Below are 26,494 nucleotides of genomic sequence, written 5' to 3' on the forward strand. Positions count from 1 at the left end.
GCATTTGGCGTTTCAAAGGTCAACTGGCTAGCATCACTCCTCTTTGTTCAAGTACCCATGTCATGGATGTTCGTACGTGCATCCTAACGAAATAAAAGGGCACTGTTTTCTCATTGAAAGCAATGGAATAAATTTTTTTTTTTTTCCATTCATTCTCTGACTGACCTCACACGGGCCGGCTAGGGAGGCCCAAAGGGGTGTGGGATATGTACCGGATAAAACGCCCATTTCTGCTGTTGTGGGGGTGCTTTGGAAGTATGTGGTATTGGATCCCAAAATATGGGCCATTGGGTATGACCAGTGTTAAGAGCCTGATCTGCATTGCCGGAAGTAAGCTGTATTTGTTTCTCGCAAGGGTTGGACTAAGCCAAGGTTTCCCTTTGTCACCAACTCTGTTCATGGTCTTTATGGTATCTCAACCTCCATCTCCTCTGGACCCAAAAATATTACTATGGAAACCTGGCAAGATTCCATGATGGTGTTTTAGTATTTCTTTCTTTGAATACATTTCTTGTACATTCATATAATTTGGTGTTGCTCTTTAATTCACTGGCTTTCTCCTTTGCTTTAAAGGGTTTCTGCTCCTCTCATTTGGGAGCAAAAATGGGAAGTGAGAAGTCAGCTGAATCATGATGAAAGGATTGAACATATTTTGTCTCTAGGTTACTTTACAGCCTAGTGTGATTTGGATTGTTAGATTTGGAAGACTAGATTTGATTTGATTATCAAATTAAGACCAAGCAATTCCTGATTTTATCAATATGCAGTTAATGGGTTAAAACAGTCACTGAAATATATCTTATCCATACAACACAGAGAAACAAATGGTGGTGTCAAAATCCAATTTAACTGTTTGCAATTGAATACATGCTGAGATGCTTGAAGAAGGCACCTAAAACAGTGGAAAAAGGAGGGAAGGCCTGTGAAATCCACAGTCACCTCTTTTAGACATAACCTAGAGAAAATCGCCACAGTGATTGTAATCTCTTCAAGAGTAATGTCGCTATCAAGCATTTCATTGCAATTCTTGTCTTTAGAGCAAAGAATAGGACTGTTTGAATGCAGCATGAATATCAAGCTGGTGGCTGTGGTCTTAAAAGGCAGCTTAGGTCTCTGCAGCTCGCAGCCCCAGAACATGAAGAGGATTAGCCTGTTACCATACCTCCCACTGACTCCCAATGATTATGGCTCTGCACTGTCAGACATCATTACATTTCCCTTTAGAAACTTACTTTCTGAAAACTCCAGACATTTAACTTCAGATACAAAGAGCCTCGAAAAAATGGCAACATACATTTCCACCACAGATGCATGGATGTTGTGTATGTTATTTTGTAACTCAAGCTTATATCTTCTATCTCTCTGAGAATCCATTAGCTCCCTAATTTCTCACATATTTTACTGGCTTATGTCAGCTTAGGGTTGCATTTATTTATTTATTTATTTATTTATTTTGTGTGTGCTTTACTTATTACATAGAATGTGTGTCATTACTGATAAATTATGGCTAGCCTCTGTCAAAAAATCCTTTGTGTTTGCAGGCTATTTCAGTGTATACATCTGGATTACTATTTCACACTGTGCTAAGAATAAAGGCATACATGAACAGAATAATGACAAAAATAAGAAAAAAATCGGCTCATACATGAATATGTTAAAGGACAGTTTACCTGTTGGAGAGGCTGTGAGTCCAGGAATGTTCTCATCTCCAGACACAAGAACATTCTCTGGAAGGAGATGCATCATGGGAAGCAATGCAGGGTGGCTATTTACAGCAAACTCCAAATTTGCTCCATTGATACTCCTCAGGTGATTTCTGTCTAGAAACACATAACATTTTGTTGAAATGTTTTTATTATCTAATAGACTCTCAGCATGGCATTCAACTCAACCTTCAGTTCCAGTATACTCAAAGAAATACCATTTGTATTCCTTTAACTTCACATTGCAATAAAGCTCAAGAAATAATGATTAATCCAACAAAATGACACAGAAAATGCAGAAACTTCAATTTTTCAATATTCAATTTTGACTGTTAGTACCATAGCTGCAATAATCCCTTACAATATGAACAGCATTTTCTTAGTCTCTACACAACTTACATTCAACTTGGAAAATGTCCTCCTGCAGAAAAGCACTGTAGTGTAGATGTGGCAAAAGGTATGAGCAATGAGGCTGACATTGTGATTTTTCAAGCAGATCATCAAATGGCATATGACAAGCCTCGGCACACAATTTCTGCCATCAACACAAAACCATCTGGACAGTGCGTTTTTTAGCCTCAAAGGCCTCACAATGTTTCACTTATGACAAGGTTTGAGATTGTGCTTCCAAATGTGTCAGTCATATTGAATACACTCCATTGGAGAATACTCTCCATTCATTGCAATGGGTAGTAATACCCATCTTTAGGAAAGACAGTGATGGCAGTATTTTCAGAGAGCAAGGGATAATTAGTGCTTTGAATAGGTTTATCAAGGCAAAATTGATGTCAGTGATGTAGCGCAAGTTGCAGATCTTGCGCAGGGTTATGAAATCACAACTACAAAATCCCTCGAAAGAAACAGGTTGCATCCAAAGTGGGTAACTTTTTTTTTTTTTACTCACTGATTATCATGTCAATTTGATATCTATGATTTAATTACTGTCAACAAAAGCTCTATACAAAAAGCTAACTTTGAAAAGCTCTTAATGTTCAAAGGTATTCAATATACCTAGTGTAAACCTAGGCAGATGGTTGACTTTTGTCCAACTCATCAGTGTTTAAGTGACACTTGGGCTGATATTTCTTTGTTTCTTTTTATGTTTGTTTATTTGTGGCGAGGTGCTCAATGCAGGGTACAGATAGTCCAAGTTGGGCATGAGATTTTATGGTTGATTAGGCCATTTTAACTTTTTGACATAATTTTTTTCTCAAGTTTTCCCTACTAATTTAAATGTGTTTAAATCCACATTAACATAAACCCTTATATTATTGTGAATCAATAAATTATAATAATGTTTATGAATAGCAGGGCCACAGTTACCAAAGTCACTGAGCTTGCACATGTTAAAAATAATGTAATTGATATATTATTCTCTGTATTATTTGAATTGCTTAATGCAACATGAGGGTGGTGCAGGCCGGTGTCTCCCTGAGCCAGCCTCGGGAGGCAAGGGTCATTGTCTCCCTAAGCCAGTCCAAAGCCCGGATAAATGCAGAGGGTTGCATCAGGAAGGGCATCCTGCACAAAACTTTAGCCAAAGCCAAACATGTGCATCAAACATAATGACCAGATCATACCGAATTGGTCGCGGCCCGGGTTAACAACAACCGCCTTTGGTATCGATGACCTACAGGGAACCAATGGAAACTGGGCTATTGTAGGTCAAAGAAGAAGAGGAGGAGGGCGCGTTCGGAAGCAGAGAGAGAAAAGGAAAGGCAAGAGTCTGAAGAGTCAGGGACTGGGAGTAGGGACTTTGAAAAGGTAGAGAGTTGGTGGAAGTCATGCAGAGAAGGAAAGTTGATATACTGTGTGTCCAGGAGACCAGGTGGAAAGGTAGTAAGGCTAGAAGCTTAGGAGCAGGCTTTAAGTTGTACTATCATGGCACTGACAAAAAGAGAAATGGAGTAGGGGTTATCTTGAAAGAAGAGTTTGCTAGGAATGTTCTGGAAATGAAAAGAATGTCAGATAGACTTGTGAGTCTGAAACTGGAAATTGAAGGTGTGAAGCTCAATGTTATCAGTCGCTATGCCCCACAGGTGGGATGTGAGTTTGAGGAGGAGGAGAAGTTCTGGAATGAGCTGGATTAAGTGATGCAGAATATCACCTGAGACGAGAGAGTGGTAATTGGTGCCGACTTCAATGGACATGTTGGTGCAGGCAACAGAGGGGATGAAGAAGTGATGAGCAGATTTGGTATACAGGATAGGAACGCAGAGGGAAAGATGGTGGTAGATTTTGCAAAAAGGATGGAAATGGCTGTAGTAACACTTTCTTCCAGAAAAGATAGGAACGTAGGGCAATTTATAAGAGCTGAGGTAGGAGCACACAGGTAGACTACATCTTGTATGGATGAGGTCACCTAAAAGGGATCAGTGACTGCAGAGTAGTTGTAGCTGAGAGTGTAGCATGACAGCATAGGATGGTGGTTTGTAGGATGACTCTGGTGACAAGGAAGATGAAGAGGACAAAGGCAGAGCAGAGGACAAAGTGGTGGGAGCTGAAAAGAGAGGAGTGTTGTATGGTTTTTAGGGAGGAGTTGAGAATGGCTCAGGGTGGTCAGGGAGAGCTTCCAGATGATTGGACAACTGCAGCTAGTGTTATAAGGGAGACAGGTAGGAGAGTACTTGATGTGTCATCTGGAAGGAAAGTAGATAAGGAGAATGGGTGGTGGAATGAGGAAGTGCAGGAGTATAGACAGAGAAAGTGGTTTGCAAAGAAGAAGAGGGATACTGAGAGGACTGAAGAGAACAGACAGGAAAACAGGGAGATACAATGTAAGGTGATGATAGAGGTTGCAAAGACAAAACAAAGGGCGTACAATGACCAGTATGCTCTGTTGGACAGTAAGGAGGGACACAACAATCTATACAGGCTAGCGAAGCAGAGAGATAATGATAGAAAGGATGTAAAACAGGTCCGGGTGATTAAGGATAGAGAGGGAAATGTATTGGCAGATGCTAGAAGAGTGATGGGAAGATGGAAAGAGACCTTTGAAGAGCTGATGAATGGGGAAAATGAAAGAGAGGCTAGGGTAGAAGAGGTGACTATTGTAGACCACAAAGTAGCACAGATTATTAAAAGTGAAGTGAGGAAGGCATTGAAGAGGATGAAGAGAGGAAAGGCAGTTGGTCCTGATGAAATGCCTGTGGAGGTGCGGAAGTGTCTAGGAGAGGCAGCAGTAGAGTTTCTGACTAGATTATTCAACAGGATCTTAGAGAGTGAGAAGATGCCTGAGGAATGGAGAAAAAGTGCACCAGTACATAGTAGAAGCCCCCTGCTGTATCTCTTCATCAGTTTGTGGGCTATTTCCCCAAAAAACAGTGAGTACCACTGTTTTTGAACTTAAGAGACAGGAAACAACTGCAGAGTAGATTGGGGTAAAGGAGAGTGCTGAAATATGTTTGTTTAAATGCTAAAATAGACAAATATTACATGTTGAATAGGGACTATTGTGTCTTACAAGGCAAGGGTAGTATGTATTTTAAAATGCACCAAAAATCTGTCATGAAGTAGGTCAGGATGAAACGGTGTACAAACAATTCCTCCACCTTTGATACTAGAGTTCAGAGACTGCCCATGATCAAAAGATAGCATCGGCCTCATTTAAAAAAGACAAGGATGATTCCCTTCTTCAGATATTTACTGCCTCATGCTCAACATTGATTACAGTCACAACAATTCATAAACCAAAGAGACAGAACATAATAATTTGTAATACTGCACTTCAGTTAAATAATGAAATGCATTCGAATATAAATAGGAAATATATAATACTCACTGCTACATGAGACTCCATAAGAATTATTGATTGGCTCTAACAAAAGATCAACGCAACTATTCCACAGACTTGTTCATGATGATTCAAAGCAAAAATAAAAAAAGATTTAAAAAAAATAAAAAAAGATTTTAGTCATACATTCTTAAGTATCTGGAAAAATTAGCTTTCATTTGTGTATGTAATAAGACTGGAACCCGGACAGATCGTGGTGCTACCACAGGGCATGAAGCTGCTACTGCCACTCAACTGCAGCTTGATATGATGTCAAGGTCAACCAGAAATGCTGGAAACATTTACAAATGAGTGCTATTGGGTTATAGTGAATAGATATTTGTACCTTTCTGAAGAGAAGAAATATGAACACCCCCCCAAAAAAGGGATATATTGGGATATATACAGTAAAAACAACTTGCTGCTGGCAGATGGTAAGACTAGCTTAGAGCTGTTGATCAGAAAGGCAACATGCAATATTAAGGTAGTGCTGTTCAGTGGTTATGTTGACTCAAGATGCAGCTAAGAAAAGTGTATGATTAAATGGCACCAACTACTTTTGAGACATTTGCATACTCCTGGTCAGTGTATAAGTATCAAAAGATGCCCAGGCCTGTTTCAAATCACATTGTATGTTATATGTATGTCTGTAAATTGTATGTTTTTCTTGTTATTGATTTTCTTGAGACTGATTTTCTGATTTATTTTATCCTGTTTTGTTTTCCCTTTTATTATGTATCTATAGATGATTTCATGTATTTATCTGAAACAAAATGATTAAATCTGAGATAGAAGAACTCTTTAACTTTAAACACTGATCAGGTCCTGATATCTTCCCCAAGGATGGAACCCTTAGCCGTCAGCCTTAACATCACGTTATATTGTGGACAGAGAAATTGACTTAAAAATGTATTGTAAAAGGAACCAGACACTTTTGGTTATGTGACAACACCAACAAAACCACTGTTTCTCAGTGCTCATAAGATAGGAAGCATTAAGCATCACTTCTTCTTCTCATTTCGGTTTTTCCCTTCAGGGGTCGCCACAGCGAATCAACTGTCTCCATCTTACCCTATTCTCTGTATCCTCCTCTCTCACACCAAGGATTAAGCATCACAACATTAGAAATTTTGGAAATTACTTAGAGAAGGATACAGTTAGGGCTGTAAAATTGCAACGTGAGCCATGATGCACTAGCTAAACCCTAGTGAACCACGAGGCCACATGGCTCAAAATTCATCAGGCTGTGCATTTTGGAAAAAGCCCAATAAGCTCATATTTTTCAGAAGCTAACTTAACATTAGTAATCATGTCACTAAATGCATCACAATGGGACATGACTTTCACTGCAACTTAAGTCTGAAAAAATAAATAGAAAGAGACCTACCATGATTAATGATGTTTAAGAGAGAAAATATGAGGTTATACATCATATTAAATTATAACAATGAACAAAGTTAGTCAAGAGATCACTGAAATTATAAAAGCAAATATTGATTTTTGTGTTTGAAATAGTTATGCATCCATTTTTCAAAGGACAGGCAGTGTCTTTATAATTTGAAATGAATGAAAAGCAACAGAGATGTTAAGGTGATGTTTGAGTATATATATTTTCCTCTTTTTTTCCTCTCCTAATTTTACCCCTATGTTTCCACAAATAATGTTTGAAGAAAAAGAACAGAAGTAATTTTGAAACAATGAACTAACAGCTCCAGCTCTGTTCTACAAACATTTCAGCAGCGACAGCAGCTTTCATTTAATGGGTGTTTCCTACCACCAAAAGTAGGAATGAGCAGGTATGAAAGGAGAGAAAAGGAGGGGGAATCAAAAAGAACTTTCTTGGCACAGATGGTGCCCAGGTGTTTGACAACTTTTTCATCATTTATTTCTTGTTATTCATTATGCATCAAGCTTGCAGCCAGGTTCCAGTCAGATGCTGTGCATAGATTATAAAATTACCCCAAAATTTCAGTACAGCAAGGGTGCAGTACCTCAGAGTCAGATGAGCAGCAATTTGGCAGGAGATGTGAAACCAAGAAGCTGAGGGGAGAAAATGTTCCAACATCATACAAACAGTGGTTTGGGGAAAACTTTGTTTTGGGGAGATGGAAGCAATAAGGATGAATACAAACACAATGATTTAAACAAATGGGTTTAACTGTCATCAGGTGCAAGACAATACATTTTATGTTGTGAGTTGCAAGACCAATGAGACCTAGTTTGGGAGGGAGAACACATGACTGTGTTACTTTACTGCCTGTAAGGCTCTACCAAGACTTAATTTCTCACCCAACTTCTTTCTTCATTATTCCCAGTCATTTGGGACTAGTTTTCCTGTACTATTACCAATGTTTGAGAATATATAGGACACCTTATGATACATAGCTGCTATCCATTACACATGAATGTAGAAGAGACAGTTTCAAATGTTCATAGCTTATTCTTCCTCTAACAAAGAACAATGTAATGCAAGAGACCATAAGTGGATGTTGGCCAGTGTAAAAGAAAGGAAGTAGGTTGCTATAAATGTTGGCATCTGTCTACATACAGTCCACACCAGTCTACATCTTCAGTCTACACATCTGTCAACACCCAAGCTATATATTTTAGGATTTTACATATTATTCAACTCTGATATTAATTGTTTTTACTTCAAATTGCAATAATAGGCTGTCAAATCTTAAACCTCCTTCATAGCTTCCCACCTAAAGGTATAAATTGTGTCTCCACAGTTAGTATTAATTGTAATTACACTAATATAGTAACTGCATTCACATTCATAAATGGAAGCATTAATTTTGTGTGAAATTTGGAATTCTAGGGACAGGCACAAAAACAAAAATAAGACTCTAGTCCAAAATTCAATATACTTGAGTTTGATGTGAAAACTTAAATTCTACACTGCACAAAATAATTCACAGATTTAGGAGAAATATTTTTTCATGGATTATTATAGATGTGGAGTGTGAGACCTTAATGTAATAATGATATCATGTTTCTTGCCAAATGGCATTGAATCTGACAATCCAAAATAAATTAACCACCCCTTTTAGAACATGGGATGTGACTTAAAAAAAATAATACTGTACACAAATTAGGGACTGATGATTGATGACTGATGAATAACTGGATAAGGTATTAACAAATATCATGCCAATGACATTTGAGTGACAAAATCCCAAACTCCAGGACTTCAGTGGGTTAAAATACAGACCATAACCTTGATTAATATTTAATTTTCATCCCTGACCTGGTTTATTTTTATCATTTACATAAGCTTTTGTGGTGTTTCAGACTGCTGACTGTGCAGGTGTGCATGTGAGTATGTGCACATTTCATTACGGTCCAGGGCCACAGTTTCTGCCAAATTTTTGATTATAATTTATAATTATTTTTCCTTTATTAATCCCTCTTGGGGAAATTCATTCTCTGCAATTAACCCATCATGGATGAACCATGAGAAGTAGGCTGCAATCCACCAGCGCCTGGGGACCAGTTAGGGGTTCAGTGTCTTGCTCAACAACACTTCGATACACTAGGAAGAGCCAGGAATAGAACCAGCAATGTTCAGTTCCAACGACTATTGCTCTACCTCCTGTGCCATGCCGCCTCAAAAAATGTATGTTGAATTAAATAAAAAGAAATACAGAAAAATAAAGCAAACAGCCTCCTGGGCAGGTTACTCATGAATATCCTTGAACACAACCAGATTGACCACTATAAGGAAATGTACGTATTTTCTCCAGCAGCATGAAATGGTTTTAGAACCAGCTCACTTCACCCCACAAATTTACATTAAGAACACTTCAAGCATTAGATACGGGAACTGTGTGTCCCTGTCACAGAGGATGAGGATGAAATTAATGCAGAGAAATGAAAAAGGGTACTGACCATAAAAGAGCTGTACCTTGAGTGGCATCAGTGCAGCACTTAAAACAGAAAAGCACTGTTTGACTAAACAGCTATGTAGTTACTAATTCAACGAGTGTACAAGTCCGTTCGAGAAGATTTTTTTTTTCCTTTTTTTTAATATTTATGTGACATGATAGCCAAGACAGGAACTGGGGCTCTCAGTGGGCATAGTGTTATTCATACTGTGAGGCACTATGGTCTTTTGTAATTCATAGTCTTGGTTTCAGGCCAAGTGAGGACATACTGTATTGAGACAAACCAAGAGCTTTTAGTAACAATATCAATAATGCAGCAAGATTTTTTACTTAGATGGTACACTAATGCTAGCCATATTCAATCTACTCTGTAGGGAAATTCCAAAGAGTTGTACAGAGGAAAACAACTAAAATTCTTAAATTTTGAACTACCTTTTGTGCCAAAGTCTTTTTTTTTACTGTGGCTTCAATTTTAATTTTAATGTTGATGACTAATGTAGTGGGAAATGTAATATTCTTTCAATTCTCTAAATGAGAAATCTGGTTGCATAAACCTGGTAGTTGCAGGAGCAACAAGTCCCTCAAATCAGACTGTATAGAGGCTGTATAGATAATACATTTATTTTGCCTTAATACAACTAGCTTAGGGGAAATGCCAAGCAGAAGGTTTATGTCACACCTTGGTTGAGGTCTGTATGAAAATTAACTACATCTATTTAAGCTACTACTTAAGGGTTTCGTATTTCACTGACCTGTCTTTACGTTCATATTTACCACACAATAGTTAAAAGGTAATTGGGGACAGGATTGATTTTGTTTTGTTTTGTTTTGTTTTGTTTTGATACTAAAAAGTCAGGCCAAACTGGCAGTTGGAAAGGCACAGTGTTAAACAAAAACAAGATGTGAACCTCTATTGCACCAGGACTGGTACGATGCAGTCTGTGTAGTCTATCTATAACATAATTATAGATAGACATCAGGTAACTGATAATTATAGAAAACATAATTTATCACACATAATAAGATTTATAATCACAGATGATGCACACAAGTGTACAAACGCATTGGTGCCTGCACATAGTACTTATGCACATTCTAAATTTCAGTCGTGCAAAAGAATTTAGAGCCTTTTCTATGCACAGTTGATAAATTAGGTCCATATTCTTTACTTGGGTGGGAATTCATTCGATGAACACAGAGAAGCTATAATTTAATCAGATTTCATATAAAATACACCCCTACTGATGACACTGACTTCATTTGTTCCATAAAGTTTCCCACTTCTAGAAACCCACGTAGCCTTATACTAGAATAATTCCTCAAGCCATATGTAGTTAAATGTTCACTGGATATATTCTGTGTTGTTGAATATTTTGTTTTTTTTAGTAATGTTTAGTCAGATTATGAGTGTCTGATGTTTTTGGGTGTTGGGTGTTTGATCATTGTAGATATTTCATGCTGTAGCTTCATTTTCCCCAAATAACAAGAAGAACTTTTATAGTACATCATATGGAAATACCTGGATTAACTGATTAAGTGGTGTCAAAATGGTGAGCCTGTTTCACCATTGAAATGCAACACAGATTGACTCATTGCGCTCAAACGATTCAGAATTATCCAATAGTGGAGACAAAAATAAACTAAAGAAGAATTCTTACAGTCAACAATGTCCCTCAGCAGAGGGTGAAGAAGGCTTCTTGGTGATCCATGGAACAGATTCAGTCTAGGAGACAAATTAAAACCAATATCTGTCAGCATCAATTAATAACACCCTCATTTGTTGTCTGTTTGTTTTCTTTTTGGCACATAAAACTGTATTCTGAAGCTGATGTCAAAGCTGGCTCATGTCATACAACTATATGACTATTCCCTCGAAGTATGGAGTGCAGTCTCAGCCCACAGCTTAAGCAGAGAGAGTGAGAAGCATGCAGTTACAAATTAGGCAAATATAATGACTATATCTATGCTACGTAATATTACACAACATTTAATTGGTATGATTACACCAAATAAGCTGTAATGTGATGTTATTTAAGCATCAATCCTCTCATTACTGCTATACCTGTCCTTCAACTGTCTCCTCAAGAGAGACCTCATTAATCCCTGACTGTTGTGATTAGGAAAAGGCTAATCACCTTCTGTCCTCATCAGCAGCCTGCTCCTCTGCCCTGTTGTTAAAAAGCTGAAAGACAGTGAAGCCTCGTCCAAGGGCCTGCTGGGAGCCATCTGGCTTAGGTAACAATTCCACCAGCTCCAAAACTGCCACAGTACTGGGTAGCCAAAGAGATGTGTGGAAATACAGGACCTAGATGGGCAAAAACAGGCAAACACAAAACTTATTATTGCATTGTCAATTTATTTGTCCACAATTTTTTTTTTGTCATTTTTGTCATTTGTCACCCCACATTTAGGTTTAATCACAGTGAGCAAGTGTTATTGATTGCCAAGATGATCGCAACATTCGACGATGGAATATCAAGATGCTGATTCAATACCAGAACTACAGGGGATCAATTTTTCATTCAACTAAAAAATATTTAATTCTACTTGTCAACATGCAAATCATCATGTATGTCATGACGCAAACCATAAGTGCGATGTTCGAGTACGTTTTGGTCAAAGGTCATACATTCTTGGGCACTAGTTACTTTTCAGTCCTCATTTTCAAGCTGAATACAGACTTTCAATTTTTTTTTTTTTTCCAGTGGCATTTAATAACCAGAGACACAACTATTCTTAATCGCTTCAGTGCTGTGGCCACATAATTTAATCAGCCTCAAGCACAAATGTAGCGCTTTACCCATTCCATCGGCTGTCTCTTCCACTACTGCAATGGAATATTTTGTAAGCAAAGAGTGGAGGGGCAACAACAACAGCCACCACAGCTCCAGAGAATCAAGAATCAAGAATTGTTCTCTTCCAGTTTTGTAGATCTGGTTTTGACATAATCCAGCTCAATTAAACAGTGAGGACACAGACTGATGGATCAAAAGAGCACAGAGGTTGTATTTAAATGTCATAAATCATCACCGGAAAAGGTTAAATAGCTATGTATCAGAAAGTAGTCAAACAAAATGTATACGGTAGCAGCAGTTGCATTATAGTGAATATATTGGTAGACGGATGCTGGAATTTGAGCTGCCAGGCAGGAGGTCACGAGGAAAACCAAAGAGAAGATTTAGAACGTAGTGAGAGAAGATATGAAGGTCGCTGGGGTGAGAAAGGAGGATACAGAGAATAGGGTTAGATGGAGAAAGTTGATTCGCTATGGCGACCCCTGAAGGGAAAAGCCAAAAGGAATAGAAGAAGAAGAAGAAGAAGAAGAAGAAGAAGAAGAAGAAGAAGAAGAAGAAGAAGAAGAAGAAGAAGAAGAAGAAGAAGAAGAAGAAGAAGAAGAAGAAGAAGAAGAAGAAGAAGAAGAAGAAGAAGAAGAAGAAGAAGAAGAAGAAGAAGAAGAAGAAGAAGAAGAAGAAGAAGAAGAAGAAGAAGAAGAAGAAGAAGAAGAAGAAGAAGAAGTTATATTATACAAACCAAACTAGAATCCACTGATCTGCTGAAATATTCCAAAATATTTCATACCCTTTAATGTCATAATTATTGTTATTTTTGGTAACTTCACCTCAGAACGCTAGTATGTGGATATACCTGTATAATGTTTATGTATACATAAAACATGTGGCCCAATAAAACCCACTAACGCATATTGTACTATTTCAAACAAGTATGTCTGATTATACATTTTATTAACTGGGAATATTGTAATAGGTGTTTTAAAAGTGTATTTCCAAGTACTGACAAAATTAAAACTTCAAATAGCCATGAGTATTTACTGGTGACTCTGCAAAGTTGTTTAAGATCACTGTTCAGAATTAACATTCAAGGTATTATGTGGCAATATATCATAAAAGTGTATTTCCAAGTACTGACAAAATTAAAACTTCAAATAGCCATGAGTATTTACTGGTGACTCTGCAAAGTTGTTTAAGATCACTGTTCAGAATTAACATTCAAGGCATTATGTGGCAATATATCATAATACACTTTGTATTATCATTACCATTTGACGAAAAAAAAAAAGCTTTAGATGAGATATGCATATGACGGGGCCAGGACAAAAAATTGTTATAGACATATATAACATACATGACATAAATTGTAAATAAAAGTCAATAAACAGCATGTTTATAGTTCCTAGTGGAGAAATAACATTCAAACAAGTGCAGATGGTGCAGTCCCATGGTACATTACAAAGCGTAAGCCATTAACTGTTGCTGCCATTTCAGTTACAGCAGTTCAGGGTCAATCAAAACTGGAGTATATCACTCAAGTATTAGTTTAACATTGACCTTAAGAAACAGAGAAGCATTATAATATTGACAATAACACTAAGAACAAAAGTCAGTTAATTCTTAGATAGGCGTAATAAATTATGCTGAAGTTAAGAGCTGTGCTTGATATAGCAGTGGTATTTTTTGGGGTGAAAAATATACACATGACACATAACACATACAGTATGACCTTTTAGCCCACATTAAAAAAGGTGATACTAAAAAAAATGACAAGTTATTCACCCAGATACTTTTAATAACTGGTATTATCAAACTACTAATGGAAACCTCATTAGATAGCACTGAAAGGTTTTTTTCTTCCTCTGTTGTGTTATTCACCAGCCTTGCAGTAGTAGAGTCCCCAGCTCTGAGTTAGGGGTAGTTTTTTTCAAATGCCATTTATACATGACAAAGGTGTGTGAATGACCATGACTTCCTAGCTTTAATAAAAACATAACAGCAGAGGATTTACGGTTCAAGATGTGTTCAAGAGCCTATTTGGAAACAGACTCATTCAAGCTCTATTCCAAAAGGTAGATAGGTGGCCAAGTAGGCATGAAGATACCTCATTCACCCTAGAGGGGAAATTCTCATTTGCAGCAGTATTCACAAACATCAGATGAATGAGGAAATAAAGTGAAGACATACAATAAATACCATTAAAATACAATTCACACAATGAAAATGTTTTAGGATGAGTGTTACTTGAACAATCTCACGGTATGTTAAAATGTATATCATAATCAGCCCAGTCTGATTAGTTATTCCTCATCTTTCTCTTCTTTTTCATCTTTTCCTGTTGGCTGTTTCCTTCAGAGGTCATGAGAGCGAATCATCTGCCTCCATTTAACCCTATTGTCACATCCTCTTCTCTCAAAGCAATTAAACTGCATACTTCTAATGACCAGCAGGAGTGATTCATATAGTCTGACCTCTGTTTTCCTGATGAGCTTACGGTCTTAGTCCTGAGCTTTGAGTTATTTTCTTGAAAGCAAGTTCATTGGGTTTATCTTCACTCCATCCATACCAAATGACGGCAATAGTGGCTGAGGGGGAACAACTGCTAAAGCTAACAGGCTTACTGTTTTCCATTGCTACAGTACTACAACAGTAGTGAGAAAAAAATAGACATGTGGCTTCACAGTAGTCAGGTGAAGAAACATGTGCAAGGGTGTAGAGAAGTGTGAGGTGTGAGTGTCATAAAAAAACGTATTAGCCAAATTGAAAGGGAAGGTGTTTAAGATCGCAGTGAGATCAGCAATGTTGTATTTAAAGAAAAGACAGGAGTGGAGCTGATATGAAAATGTTGAGGTTCTCTTTGGGAGTGACGAGGATGAATAGGATCAGGAATGAGTCCATCAGAGGGAGAACATGTATTTATATTTTAGAGATAAAGTCAGAGAGGCCAAACTGAGAACATGTTGGGTTGAAGGCTGCTGAGGTTGGAACTGTCAGGCAGGGGTCTTAGAGGAGCACCAAAGAGAAGATTTGTGGTAGTAGTGAAAGAGGACATGAAGTTAATTGGTGTGAGAGAAGAGAATGCAGGGGATAGGGTTAGATGGAGGTAGATAATTTGCAGAAGTAACCTATGAAGGGAGCTACCGAAAGGAAAAGGAGAAGGCTTCACAGCATTCCAAAAACCAATGTGTTGGTGATCAGCCGATGATTTATTTCATTATCTCTTTTATTTGGGTCAATAATGAATTTTAAATTGGGTTAATAAACTATCCGCCATCGCTTTGGCCTATTAAGGGTTTTTCAATAAATGTCAATAAATATTTTATGAACAAACCTTTTCAGTCTTATTCAAACAAATTGAAAAGGTTATACAGAACTGTCTCAGAAAATTAGAGTATTGTGATAAAGTTCTTTATCTTCTGTAATGCAACTACAAAATCAAAAATATCATACATTCTGGATTCAATACAAATCAACTGAAATATTGCAAGCCTTATATCATTTTTTAATATTGCTGATTATGGCTTACATCTTAGGAAAACTCAAAAATCCTATCTCAAAATATAAGAATATCATGAAAAAGTATTTTTTGTCTTTTTAATTGCATTACAGAAGATAAAGAACTTTAACACAATATTCTAATTTTCTGAAACAGTTCTGTCGAACATAGTAACTATGCAGTGTACTCATAACACACTTGTTCACTACCAGAAAATTATGAGCCTTTTAAATGTCCAATGTAATTGACAACAGTGGCATTACATATCGATAAACCAAGGGACAATGGCTCCAACATTTTCTGTCACATTTGGTGTTATAGCAGTAGATAAGGATCCTTTGGTAAACTCTATAGTAAAAAGGCAGAAATGCATATGTAATGAACAAAAAATATGACAATATGAAACCTTTACAAGAGGTTAACCAGAGGAACTGTTGTTGAATGTTCTTATTCAATGGAGCACCATTGTTGTTTCACCTTGAGGACCACTCAGCTGAAAACATTTTTAAAACTCACCAATCGATCATAAACACCTGAAAAGGACAAACAGTTACCTGATGATTATACATCTGTGAAGTTGACTTTAACATGTTTTAAATGGCCAGCATGTCATTTATCTACCAACTGAAATGATAATTGATACTTCTTTAATCCATCATGAGGAAATTTGTTCTCAGCATTTAACCCATCATGGATGAACCATGAGCAGTTAGCTGCCGTCCATCAGCACCAGGGAAGAGGTTAGGGGTTCAGTGATTGCTCAATATCACTTTAACTCCTTCACTTAGGAGCAGCCAGGAACGGAACCAGGAATATTCAGCTCCAAAGACGATTGCTCTACCTCCTGTGCCATGCTGCCCCCAAGTTCAAGTTTATTGAATAATAAACTTCTATGGCAGTCAGACATTTTTACTGTACACCATGAGTCATTGCCTTTTAGTGGCAGTGGAAAAAAAAAGACAGGAAGCAGAGTTGGAGACAGCAGAGATGAATATGTTAACGTTCTCCTTAGGAATGACGAGGATGGATTGGATCAAGAATGAATAAATTAGAGGAACAGCACATGTTAGATTTTTTTGGAGATACAGCCAGAGACGGCAGACTGAGATGGTTGGTCATATACAGAGGATGGATAGTGAATATATTGGTAGAAGGATGCTGGGATTGGAGCTGCCTGGCAGGAGGTCTAGAGGAAGACCAAAAAGAAGATTTATGGACATAGTGAAAGAGGACATGAAATTGATTGGTTTGAGAGAAGACGAAACAGAGAATAGGATTAGATGGAGGTTGTGGCGACCCCTGAGGGAAAAGCCGAAAGGAAAAGAAAACGAAGAATCATGAGACATTGCCTTGGAAGATTCAGAAACCCTGCAAAATTGTTATCGTAACAATAATACGTAGTAAAAGTGACATTTAGCAATATTTTTATTCATCATCGAATTAATGAAAATGGTTTTGAGATGTGGGGTTAAGAAGAGTGAATAGAGTGAGATAAATCATTCTGAATTCTGTGCCTTTGCTAAATGATTCCCCCAAAGACCGTTTGCCGCTGACACAATCAAGAGATGTTCACCTTGATGGATATTATCATATTACCCTTGAGTATGAAGATTAACACCACTATCTCTTTCTTGCAGTTGTGCTGCTTTTGGTTCTCTGTGACTGAGCCAAGTACTTTGGTGTCGATCTCCATCAAACAAAGCTTTAAAAAGATAGAGGCGAACATCCCCCATTGAAGAGAAAAGATTGCAGAGGACATGACATTGCAAGTCTCAAATTCAGATCGGGATGTCCCTCTGGTGAAAAGTCGCTTAAGGATTTTATAGAGGGCTCAATATTGATATTTTTACACATTTTCATAGGACAGTCAAGCCTTTGGGGAGTGTGTTCGTAATACATGCCAGGTAGATACAATCGTTTCCAGACTCTGATCTGTCATTCAAGTAAAATATAAAATACCTACAGCAGAAAGCCCCCCAAAATTTATGCACAAGAGCCTTTCTATGATGAAGAGACACACAAATGCTATGTGATTGATTTATCCCAGGGCAAAATAAAGCCTTTTTGCTTCTTTTTTTTTTGGGGTGTTTTTTCCAAACCCATAAAGAGGAACAAGTCAATGTCAGATATAAAAGGGCAATGCAAAATATGAGCTACCTTGAAATACAGAGGCAATTTCTTCTGGCCCGTGGTGGCAGACCTATTCTTCTTCATGCTAAGCTATCACTCACTGTAGGGAATTCTATTCAAATTCATACCTGTGAGGCATTCCTGTTTTGTACCCATCAGTTTTTCATCTCTGTGAGTTGAAGTTTTCAATAATGAAACAAAGCTGAGCACAAAAGTGCCAGTGGTGTGACAAACATAACTCCATTCTATGTTTTGTCTGTTTATTTGTGTGTTTGTATTTAGTTTTTTGTTTCCTTGTCTCCATTCCACTCAATTCAATTGGTTCTCACCTTTCTACAAGAATAACATTAACCAAACAATTGAAATGAGCTGATATTTTAGATTTTTTTTGTAAATCATTCAAAATCATTTTACCTTTATGTTTGTATCAAACATGGGCCACTAACACATAACAAATATGTCCAATCATCCATCCATCATCTGTCACTTATCCTGCACTCAAGATTGTGGGGTATGCTGGAACCTATCCCAGTTGTCAACGGACAAGAGGCGGGGTACTAGTCGCCAGCCAATTGCAGGGCCATATCAAATATGAGTTATCAATAAAGTCTTTAATCTGATAAAATTACGTAAGCATCAGTCCTTCAAACTAAAGTCTGAAAAAAACATGGCAAATGAGTACATATATATTTTATATTCATAGCATAATCCCTGGGAGGAAACAGTTTGTTTTTTGTTTTTCAAGTTAAAATGTTTAGTGTTTATAGTCTTTATTTATATAAAAAAAACAATCAAATCCTATAGCCACTTCATCCTATATAATTTCCAACAATCGCACTTGTTTCCTTTTTTCAAAGCTCTGTGGGTTAGTTATACTCTGCAGAACTATGTAAATCAAAGTGAATGTACAAACTACAAGAAGCAGGTGGTAAGTGGTGCAAATAGCTATACTTCTATTTACCACAATTCTGAAATGAAAGCAGTTTAATATTCAAGGCATGAATTTCTTTCACGCCTTTACTACCTCATCTTTTTGAATGAACTTCTCCTGAACCTATCCAGGCTGTATAAACACATTATCTTCTCCTTGTGATAATGTGGAATTTGCATTGTATTCAAAGATGTGCATTCGTCTGTAGTCTCACAGCAGTCAAATGTGTGCATTGTTCATGATGGATTTTCAATTCAAAGGTAGGATTCTTTTCTAAACTGCCTCAGCTTTTGATACAGTTCTGAACTGGTTCTCTTACAATTTCAAACAAAAAGAAAAAAAAAATCAAAAGAGAAATAAAATCCTCCCCATGGAGTAAGTTTGTCAGTTCCTTAATTTGGAAAAAAAAAATCTGTCTTAAAAGAAAGCAATCAAAAGGAGAGGAGAAACTGAAATTTAAGTTTTATCAGAGGATGGGGACCTTTAAAATATCAGTTGAGCTAGTTTATGCAGCGTTCTCAGCAATCATGCATAATTTGCCTGCATTTGATGGCTCCTCAAAGGACTTGAGGAATCCTTCCTGACCCTTAAACTCAGAGGAAGGCCAGATCAAAATGTCTGTCAACAAGAGATGGTTTCCATTGACTGCTGTAAACATTGAAGTGTAGATAATTAGAACATTGGGAAAATCCTCACTTCAAAGAGCAGTATTGTACTCATATTGCTAAATGTCCAAGATAAATAAGTCTTCCTAAGAAGCTTTAAGTATTGAAGGACTTGCTTTCCAGGCAAGCTCATGGTTAAAGGGCTACGATAGTGATGGGTAGACAACAATTTGGCTATTTGACCTACTCCACTTTCAATCGTGAAAACTAATGTAGAACAGTATTCTTTGTCTTTACATGTTTAAATTTGTAACTAGAACAAATGTTTATTCAAATTTTCAGTTGCCATTGATATTAGGAGCCTGTAGCAGTGAGTCAATCAAAGGTAATTTTCAATTAACAAAAGGGCTGTTTTTGAAGAGAAAGATGCAGAACCTAGATAGAACATGTAGTCAGCTACACATGCACAAATTATTTAAATACTCTCTAGCAGATTATCTAATACATGAAAGAATGTCCAAGTGTTTAAAACACATAATGCAGCCTTATTGTCTTATTTCTCCTGAATAGAGTACTGGTACTAGAATGAGAGTAGCAGTCAGCAGTCGTATGCCGTGGTATGGTTTCATGTCTAGAACGAGTACTACAGAGGCAATATCTGATTGAGAATGCTAGCAGAGAAATACATAGAAGGTCAGAGGGAGCTGCATTGTGCCTTTGTAGACCTAGAAATAGCATTGGATAGGGTGCCAAGAGATAAACTATAGCATTGCACAAGGAAGTCTGGAGTGGCAGTGAAGTATGTCAGACATGTATCCAAGATGTGAGACAGCGGTGAGGTGTGTGCTGCAGGTGTGACAGAGAAGTTCAAGGTGGAGTTTGGACTACATCACGGACCAGTTCTGTGCCCCCTCTTGTTTGCAGGGGTGATGGACAGGATGACAGATGAGTTTAGACAGTCATCTCCATGGACTGTGATGTTTGCAGATGACATTGTGATCCATAGTAAGAGCAGGGAATAGGGGGAGGAAAATCTAAAGAGGTGGAGGTATGCTCTGGAAAGGAGAGGAATGAAGGTTAGTCGCAGTACAAAATATATATGTGTGTGAAAAAGAGGGACCCAAGTAGATCAGTGAGGCTACAGGGAGTGGAGATAAAGAAGGTGAAGTATTTTAAGTACTTAAGTTTAACAGTCCAGAGCAATTGAGGGTGTGGAAAAGAGGTAAATAAATTGGTTAAAGCAGGTTGAAATGGGTGGAGAACAGTGTCACTAAGCAATTGAAGAATATATGGATAGGATTAGGAATGAGTCTATCAGAGGGACAGCACATGTTAGATGTTTTGGGGATAAGGTGAGAAGGCAGACTGAGATGGCTTGGTCATGTACAGCTGGGGAATGGGGAATATATTGGTAAAAGGATGCTGGGATTGGAAGTGCTAGGCAGGAGGTCCAGAGGAACACCAAAAAAAAAGAACATTCATAAGTATATGAATACCTCAGCTGTATTATAAGAACATGGAAGTGTTTGGGAACTTTTGGTGAATACTTTTGGCCATATAGAGTATCTGACTCTAGCCTTATACAGAAGTTTAATCTTGTGGTATTTAACGTCAAACAGTTGTCTGCTGGAGTTCTCTAAGGCGCACACTCTGTTAGTCTGGTCCAGTTCAGAGACCTTTTCTCACTTTCACAACCTGCTCAACCTCACTCTCTGGCAGATATTTTTTAGTATTTTCAAAGGGATTTGCCTGAAAGGCTCTCTGCCTCTTCCTAGTGCCTTCTTCCTGCCTACATCTTTTCAAGACTTAGTCCATTAGCATTAGTGATGTTTCCAACCTCTATATCAGAGCCCCTGTTTTCTGTCTGTGGTGAACCCTTAGCCAAGGATGATTTTCCCTGTCCCCTGCCAACCCTTAGAGAAGCACTACTCTTTCAAGTTTCTAGGAGGAAAAAAAGAACATGAAACATCAAGTTACGGAATCTACTCTTTCAAACACTTCAACCAAAGTGATATTTCAGCATATTGGATTGTTTCTGTCTTATTAACAAATTCTATTAATTCAGTTCAATTAGGCAAAGAAAAGGATTTTATTTTTCATTACAAAAAAGTCTGTTTCCATATATGCCCAACTGTAATGATTATAGCCTTTAAATATGACGAAATTAAAATAAATGAAATTAGTTTCTCATATAAATTTAAAATAGTGATTGGAAACTGGTCAAAGCATCAAACTAAAAAGATCCATGTAGGACTATAGATGTGAAATGTTACTTTAAGAGGTGGGAATATGGATAAGCCTCAATACCATCTCTACATTTTTCAGTTATGAAGCTCAGCAATTTGACAAGTATAATTTTAATTTTACTTTGAATTTGACTGAAAGTCACATTGCTGGCTGTTATTCCAAAAGAAGCATGAACCTCTCACCATGCAATCACAAATTAAAAGCTGAAGTATTGGGCCATTATTATAGTTTCAACAGATCACTTGTTCCTAAAGACAGTTGTGCGAAACAACAGTACTCACAAGATTTTGACAGCAGGAAGAGTTAAAGCCTCAGGCAGCTCCAAAATGAAGTTGGCAGCTTTTGTTCCCCATTCAACACACATTCACCATAGTGATAACATACATTAATTAAATCTGTTTTTTGACAAATTAATTTATTCCAATTAGAGTTTTTTAATTCACAAATTACAAACATGCACAATAATACCCATCAAAAATGACTAAAACAATCTTCTAAGATATGAAGATAGCTCAGTGTTTAATTTTGAGATACCATAGGACTTGTGCAGATTTTATTCATGGTATTACAACATCTACTTGGTATCAAGGTATTGCAGTACGGTAAATACTGTATCAAAGTCATAATATTGGCTTAATGAAAACAGTATATTATTATTAGCCATGTGGCTGTACCCTGAGACTTAGTAATTAAATGCAAAGATTCAAAAACATTATGCTCTTAAACTTAAGCAAGCATGCGGCCATGGGGAGAATTTTCAGCCATAAAATTATGAAACTAGTTCTGGCAGCAACAACAACTCTGGGATGGAGAGTGCAAGTAAGTTACTTAGCAGGCACTGAACAAGATGTATCAGCAGCACACAAACTTTCAGCAGAAAATTTTATCGCTGCAGTCAGTATTGAAAATGAATTGGAGAAAGAGTCTTGGACTCTGTATAGTCAACAAAATGAATGTAAACTTGGTGGAGTGGTGAGCCCGTGTGTGTGTGTGTGTGTGTGTGTGTGTGTGTGTGTGTGTGTGCGCGCACACAAGTTAGCTGTTTACTAAAACATTCAGGATACAATTATATAATCAATATGGGCTTAAAGCGCAGACTCTCAGCTGTAATTTGAGAGTATTCATATCCAAATTGGAGATAGGATTTAGGAATAACTCTTTAATACGTAGCTGCCTCTTTTTCAAAGGAACAAAAGTAATTGAATAATTGACTCAGAAGGCTGCAAAAAAATTAAAAGGCTGAATGGGTTCTTCCCTTGGTAACCTGTCATCAATTAAGCAGTTAAAAGGTCTGGAGTTGATTCCAGGTATAGCGTTTGCATTTGGAAGCTGTTACTGTGAACACAACATGCGGTCAATGGAGGTCTCAATGGAGGTGAAACAGACCACCCTGAAGCTGAAAAAAAAGAAGAAATCCATCAGAGAGAGAGCAGAAATGTTAGGAGTGGCCAAATCATCAGTTTGGTACATTCTGAGAAAAAAAAAAAAAGAGTTCACTGGTGAACTTGGGAATTTAAAAAGGCCTGGACGTCCACGGACACTAACAGTGGAACATGATTGCAGAATCCTTTCCATGGTGAAGGAAAACTCCCATCACAACATCCACTCAAGTGAAGAACACTCAAGGAAGTAGGTGTATCAGTATCTAAGTCTATCATTGAGCGAAGACTTCATGAGAGTAAATACAAAGGATTCACCACAATGTGCAAAACATTAATCAACCTCAAAAATAGAAAGGCCAGAATTGACTTTGCCAAAAAAAAAACCCCTGAAGAAGCCAGCCCAGATCTGGAACACCATTCTTTTGACAGATGAGACTAAGATCAACCTATACCAGAATGATGGGAAGAATACTGCAAAAGCAACGTAGGAGTTTTTTTTAAAGCAAAGAAGAGGAATATTCTGCAATAGCCGAGTCAATCACCAGATCTCAACCCAATTGAGGATACATTTTACTTGCTCAAGATAAAACTTAAGGCAGAAAGACCCACAAACAAGCAACAAGCTGCAGTAAAGGCCTGGCAAAGCATCACAAAGGAGGAAACGATGATGTCCATGGGTTTCAGACTTCAAGCAGTCATTGCCTGCAAAGGATTCTTAACTAAATATTGAAAAGTAACATTTTACTTCGGATTATATTCATTTTTCCAATTAGCTTTGAGACCCTGAAATGAGGAGCTGTTTTATAAAAATAAATTAATCAAACCTTGAATCAAACCTTACAGTCTGCACTTCAATTCCATTGTAGTTGTTTCATTTCAAATCCAATGTGGTGGCATGCAGAGCCCAAATCATGACAATTGTGTCACTGTCTAAATATTTCTGGGCCTAACTGTATGTAAGAAAATATGAGATATATAATGTTTGAACAGCCAAAACAAGATCAGATAAGAGGCACAGATAGAAAAGATTTAGAGTATAGTGAATTTGGTATATCAGTTAAATCTGCGATGTATTTCATCACTGGAATCTATTAAACACTCATAAATGTTCTGCATCAACTGCTATGTCAGAAGAAATTATTTTACTTCATACTGGGAAGTTCTTAAAATATGCATCCTACCAAAAATGGCACAGCTAGTAATTAACATTGGACAAATTCATTACTTGAACCTAGAAATCCTTCCAGCAAAGATTTGACATAGTCAGGGTGCAAGGGACTAAAAACCTGAAACCTGACAGGTGAAAAAAGAGAAAGTGTTACTGATTGAGAAGTTCAAGACAGAAAAGGTGTTCCTTTGTATCTCTTGAGTGACAGGTGCAAAGTAGAAAGAATGACAGCAAATGAAATGTCCCCAGAGATGTGCAATGTTGCTGGATACAAAAGTTTTCATGCAGACAAATCACAAGGCAAAAAGAACAGGTGGAGGATGGGGAACAGCTGATCTATCTACCAAAGATAAAATGACTGCTGCAATTACCAGAGAAATAACCCAATTATGTGGAATCCCTGCAAAGACTATGGGGGACAGTGATGTGATTTCTATCCAACTGGGTCTTCAATTGAGCAGCAATTTGGATTCTTCAAAAACAATCTCCATCTTAGAGGTTATATGACATTTATAATGCAAACAATTTGTGAGCTATTAAGAATGACCCACTTTCTACTTTGTAGATGACTGTTCTGCATATATACAATGCGCTGCCATGCACAGAAGCTTTCACTTTCAAATACAAAGAGCTGAGATCAAGTGTCGTAGTCAAAATCAAGTTGACTGATCTAAAGGCTCCTGACAAAAGGAAAATATGTGATTTATAATCAACCCCACTGCATATTGGTCTCAATGAAACACAGTTGACAGAGTTAAATGCAAACACAATGTTGACCTACTTGTGCCATACCACTCTGTAACAGTTTGTATTAGTTTCCAACACTGACATCAATATTCTGTGTTTACATTATATGTCAAATAAGATTTCACCTCTAACACTTTGTTCCACTGGAGTAAGCAAATGTGAGCATTTTTTTTTTTGTATATAACATTTCTTCTCCTTTTGGCTTTTACCTTTAGGGGTCAGCACAGCGAATCAACCTTTTCCATCTAACCCTATTCCCCATCTCTCTAACCCTGCATCCAACTCCCTCACACCAACTACCTTCATATCCTCTCTCACTACATCCATTAATCTTCTCTTTGGTCTTCCTATAGACCTCCTGCCTTGCAGTTCCAATTCCAGCATCCGTCTACCAATATATTCACTATCCCTCCTCTGTACATGACCAAACCATCTCAGTCTGGCTTCTCTGACCTTCTCTCCAAAACATCTAACGTGCTGTTCCTCTGATAGACTCATTCCTGATTCTATCCATCCTCGTCACCCCCAAATAGAACCCCAGCATCTTCATCTCTGTGACCTCTAGCTCTGCCTCCTGTCTTTTCGTCACTGTCACTGTTTCTAGGCCAGACAGCATTGCTAATCTCACCGCTGTCTTTTACTCCTTTCCTTTCACTACGGCTGATAGTCCTCTATTGCATAGTACCCCTGACATTTTTTTATATCCACTTACGGAATGAAAAAATAATAAATAAATATAATAAATAAATAAATCACAAAACTAACTTCTGTCAACATCAGAAAAGCTTTCAAATAAGCCAATAAGGTTACAGATGCTCAGTGAACTTCATAACTTTACCATCTAAAGGGAAACATTGACAAATTGACAAAAAATTGAAAAAAAAAATGCCATAAAATGGCAAAAAAAACAAAAACAAATGAAAGATGATCTATTTGGAGTGATGCAGGTAGATATACACCATTATAAGATTATTTACAGATATTGATTGACTTGTAGGACTTCATGAAATAGGAGCAAAGGGTGACTTGCAAAGGGTGCCTTCTGAAAGTCTCATCGTATTTTTTCCTATCTAGAGGCAGGTGACAGGAAAAATCATTACCAGAAAGCCCACAACTTTTTCAGAGGGGAGTTAGTTACCAGTGGGAAAAGTTCAAAAATAGCATTGACAGGCTTTGTTACTGCACCTAAAACTACTTCCTGCCACTAGACTGGTTGCTGAAAAGTAACAATAGGAGGGTTAAATTAAAAACTCAACCTACATAGGCAAAGATTTACTCATTAAAAAAAAAGAACCAAAGATTGTATTAATGTGTCTTGAAACAATCAACAACAAGATCATATTTTTTCTTATTTTCCATTTGACCCAGATTTATCGCATCATTACTGTGCTGTGACAGTATCTCACAGGTATCTCATATGAATATACAAATAAATTCAATTAGCAGCAAAACCGGGGGAAGTCCCAGGATTTACCCTCAGTGTCAACCAAAGAATCTTTTGGTCTAAGAATAGATATTATCCATAGTTCCTATCTAAACGTCTTTAGAAGCAAAACCCTAAAACTTCTGGATTTTTCTACATACAGTATATTATGATTTTTTTTTACATTAATTTATGTTCATTCAAAACCTGATTT

The 26,494-nt window shown here is 37.3% G+C and overlaps 2 protein-coding genes across 2 annotated transcripts in view; one reads left to right on the forward strand and one right to left on the reverse strand.

The window, feature by feature from the left end:
* nphp4 (nephronophthisis 4) overlaps nt 1-26,494 on the reverse strand; it is a 160,784-nt gene that overhangs the window by 113,388 nt on the left and 20,902 nt on the right. Inside the window, exons 3-5 of the mRNA XM_086159231.1 lie at nt 11,498-11,667; nt 11,021-11,085; nt 1,671-1,820 (exon numbers count right to left, since the gene is read on the reverse strand). Of these exons, the coding sequence (XP_086015357.1) occupies nt 1,671-1,820; nt 11,021-11,085; nt 11,498-11,667 (385 nt within the window). The remainder of the gene's footprint in view (nt 1-1,670; nt 1,821-11,020; nt 11,086-11,497; nt 11,668-26,494) is intronic.
* LOC147227217 (uncharacterized) lies at nt 4,126-7,593 on the forward strand. Its single transcript, XM_086159960.1, has 2 exons — nt 4,126-4,924; nt 7,448-7,593. Exons 1-2 carry the CDS (start codon nt 4,126-4,128, stop codon nt 7,591-7,593), a joined length of 945 nt encoding a protein of 314 aa, XP_086016086.1.

Source organism: Fistularia commersonii, chromosome 14 (genome assembly GCF_037954325.1).
Source record: "Fistularia commersonii isolate RoL2024-O1a breed Wild chromosome 14, RoL_Fcom_v1.0, whole genome shotgun sequence".
NCBI lineage: Eukaryota > Metazoa > Chordata > Actinopteri > Syngnathiformes > Fistulariidae > Fistularia > Fistularia commersonii.

Excerpts from the sequence above, each read along its gene's own strand:
- LOC147227217 (XM_086159960.1), top strand. The coding sequence starts at position 4,126 with ATGGTGGTTTGTAGGATGACTCTGGTGACAAGGAAGATGAAGAGGACA. Across the intron at positions 4,925-7,447 it reads ATTCAACAGGATCTTAGAGA|TACAGCAAGGGTGCAGTACC; the intron begins GTGAGAAGATGC and ends CCAAAATTTCAG.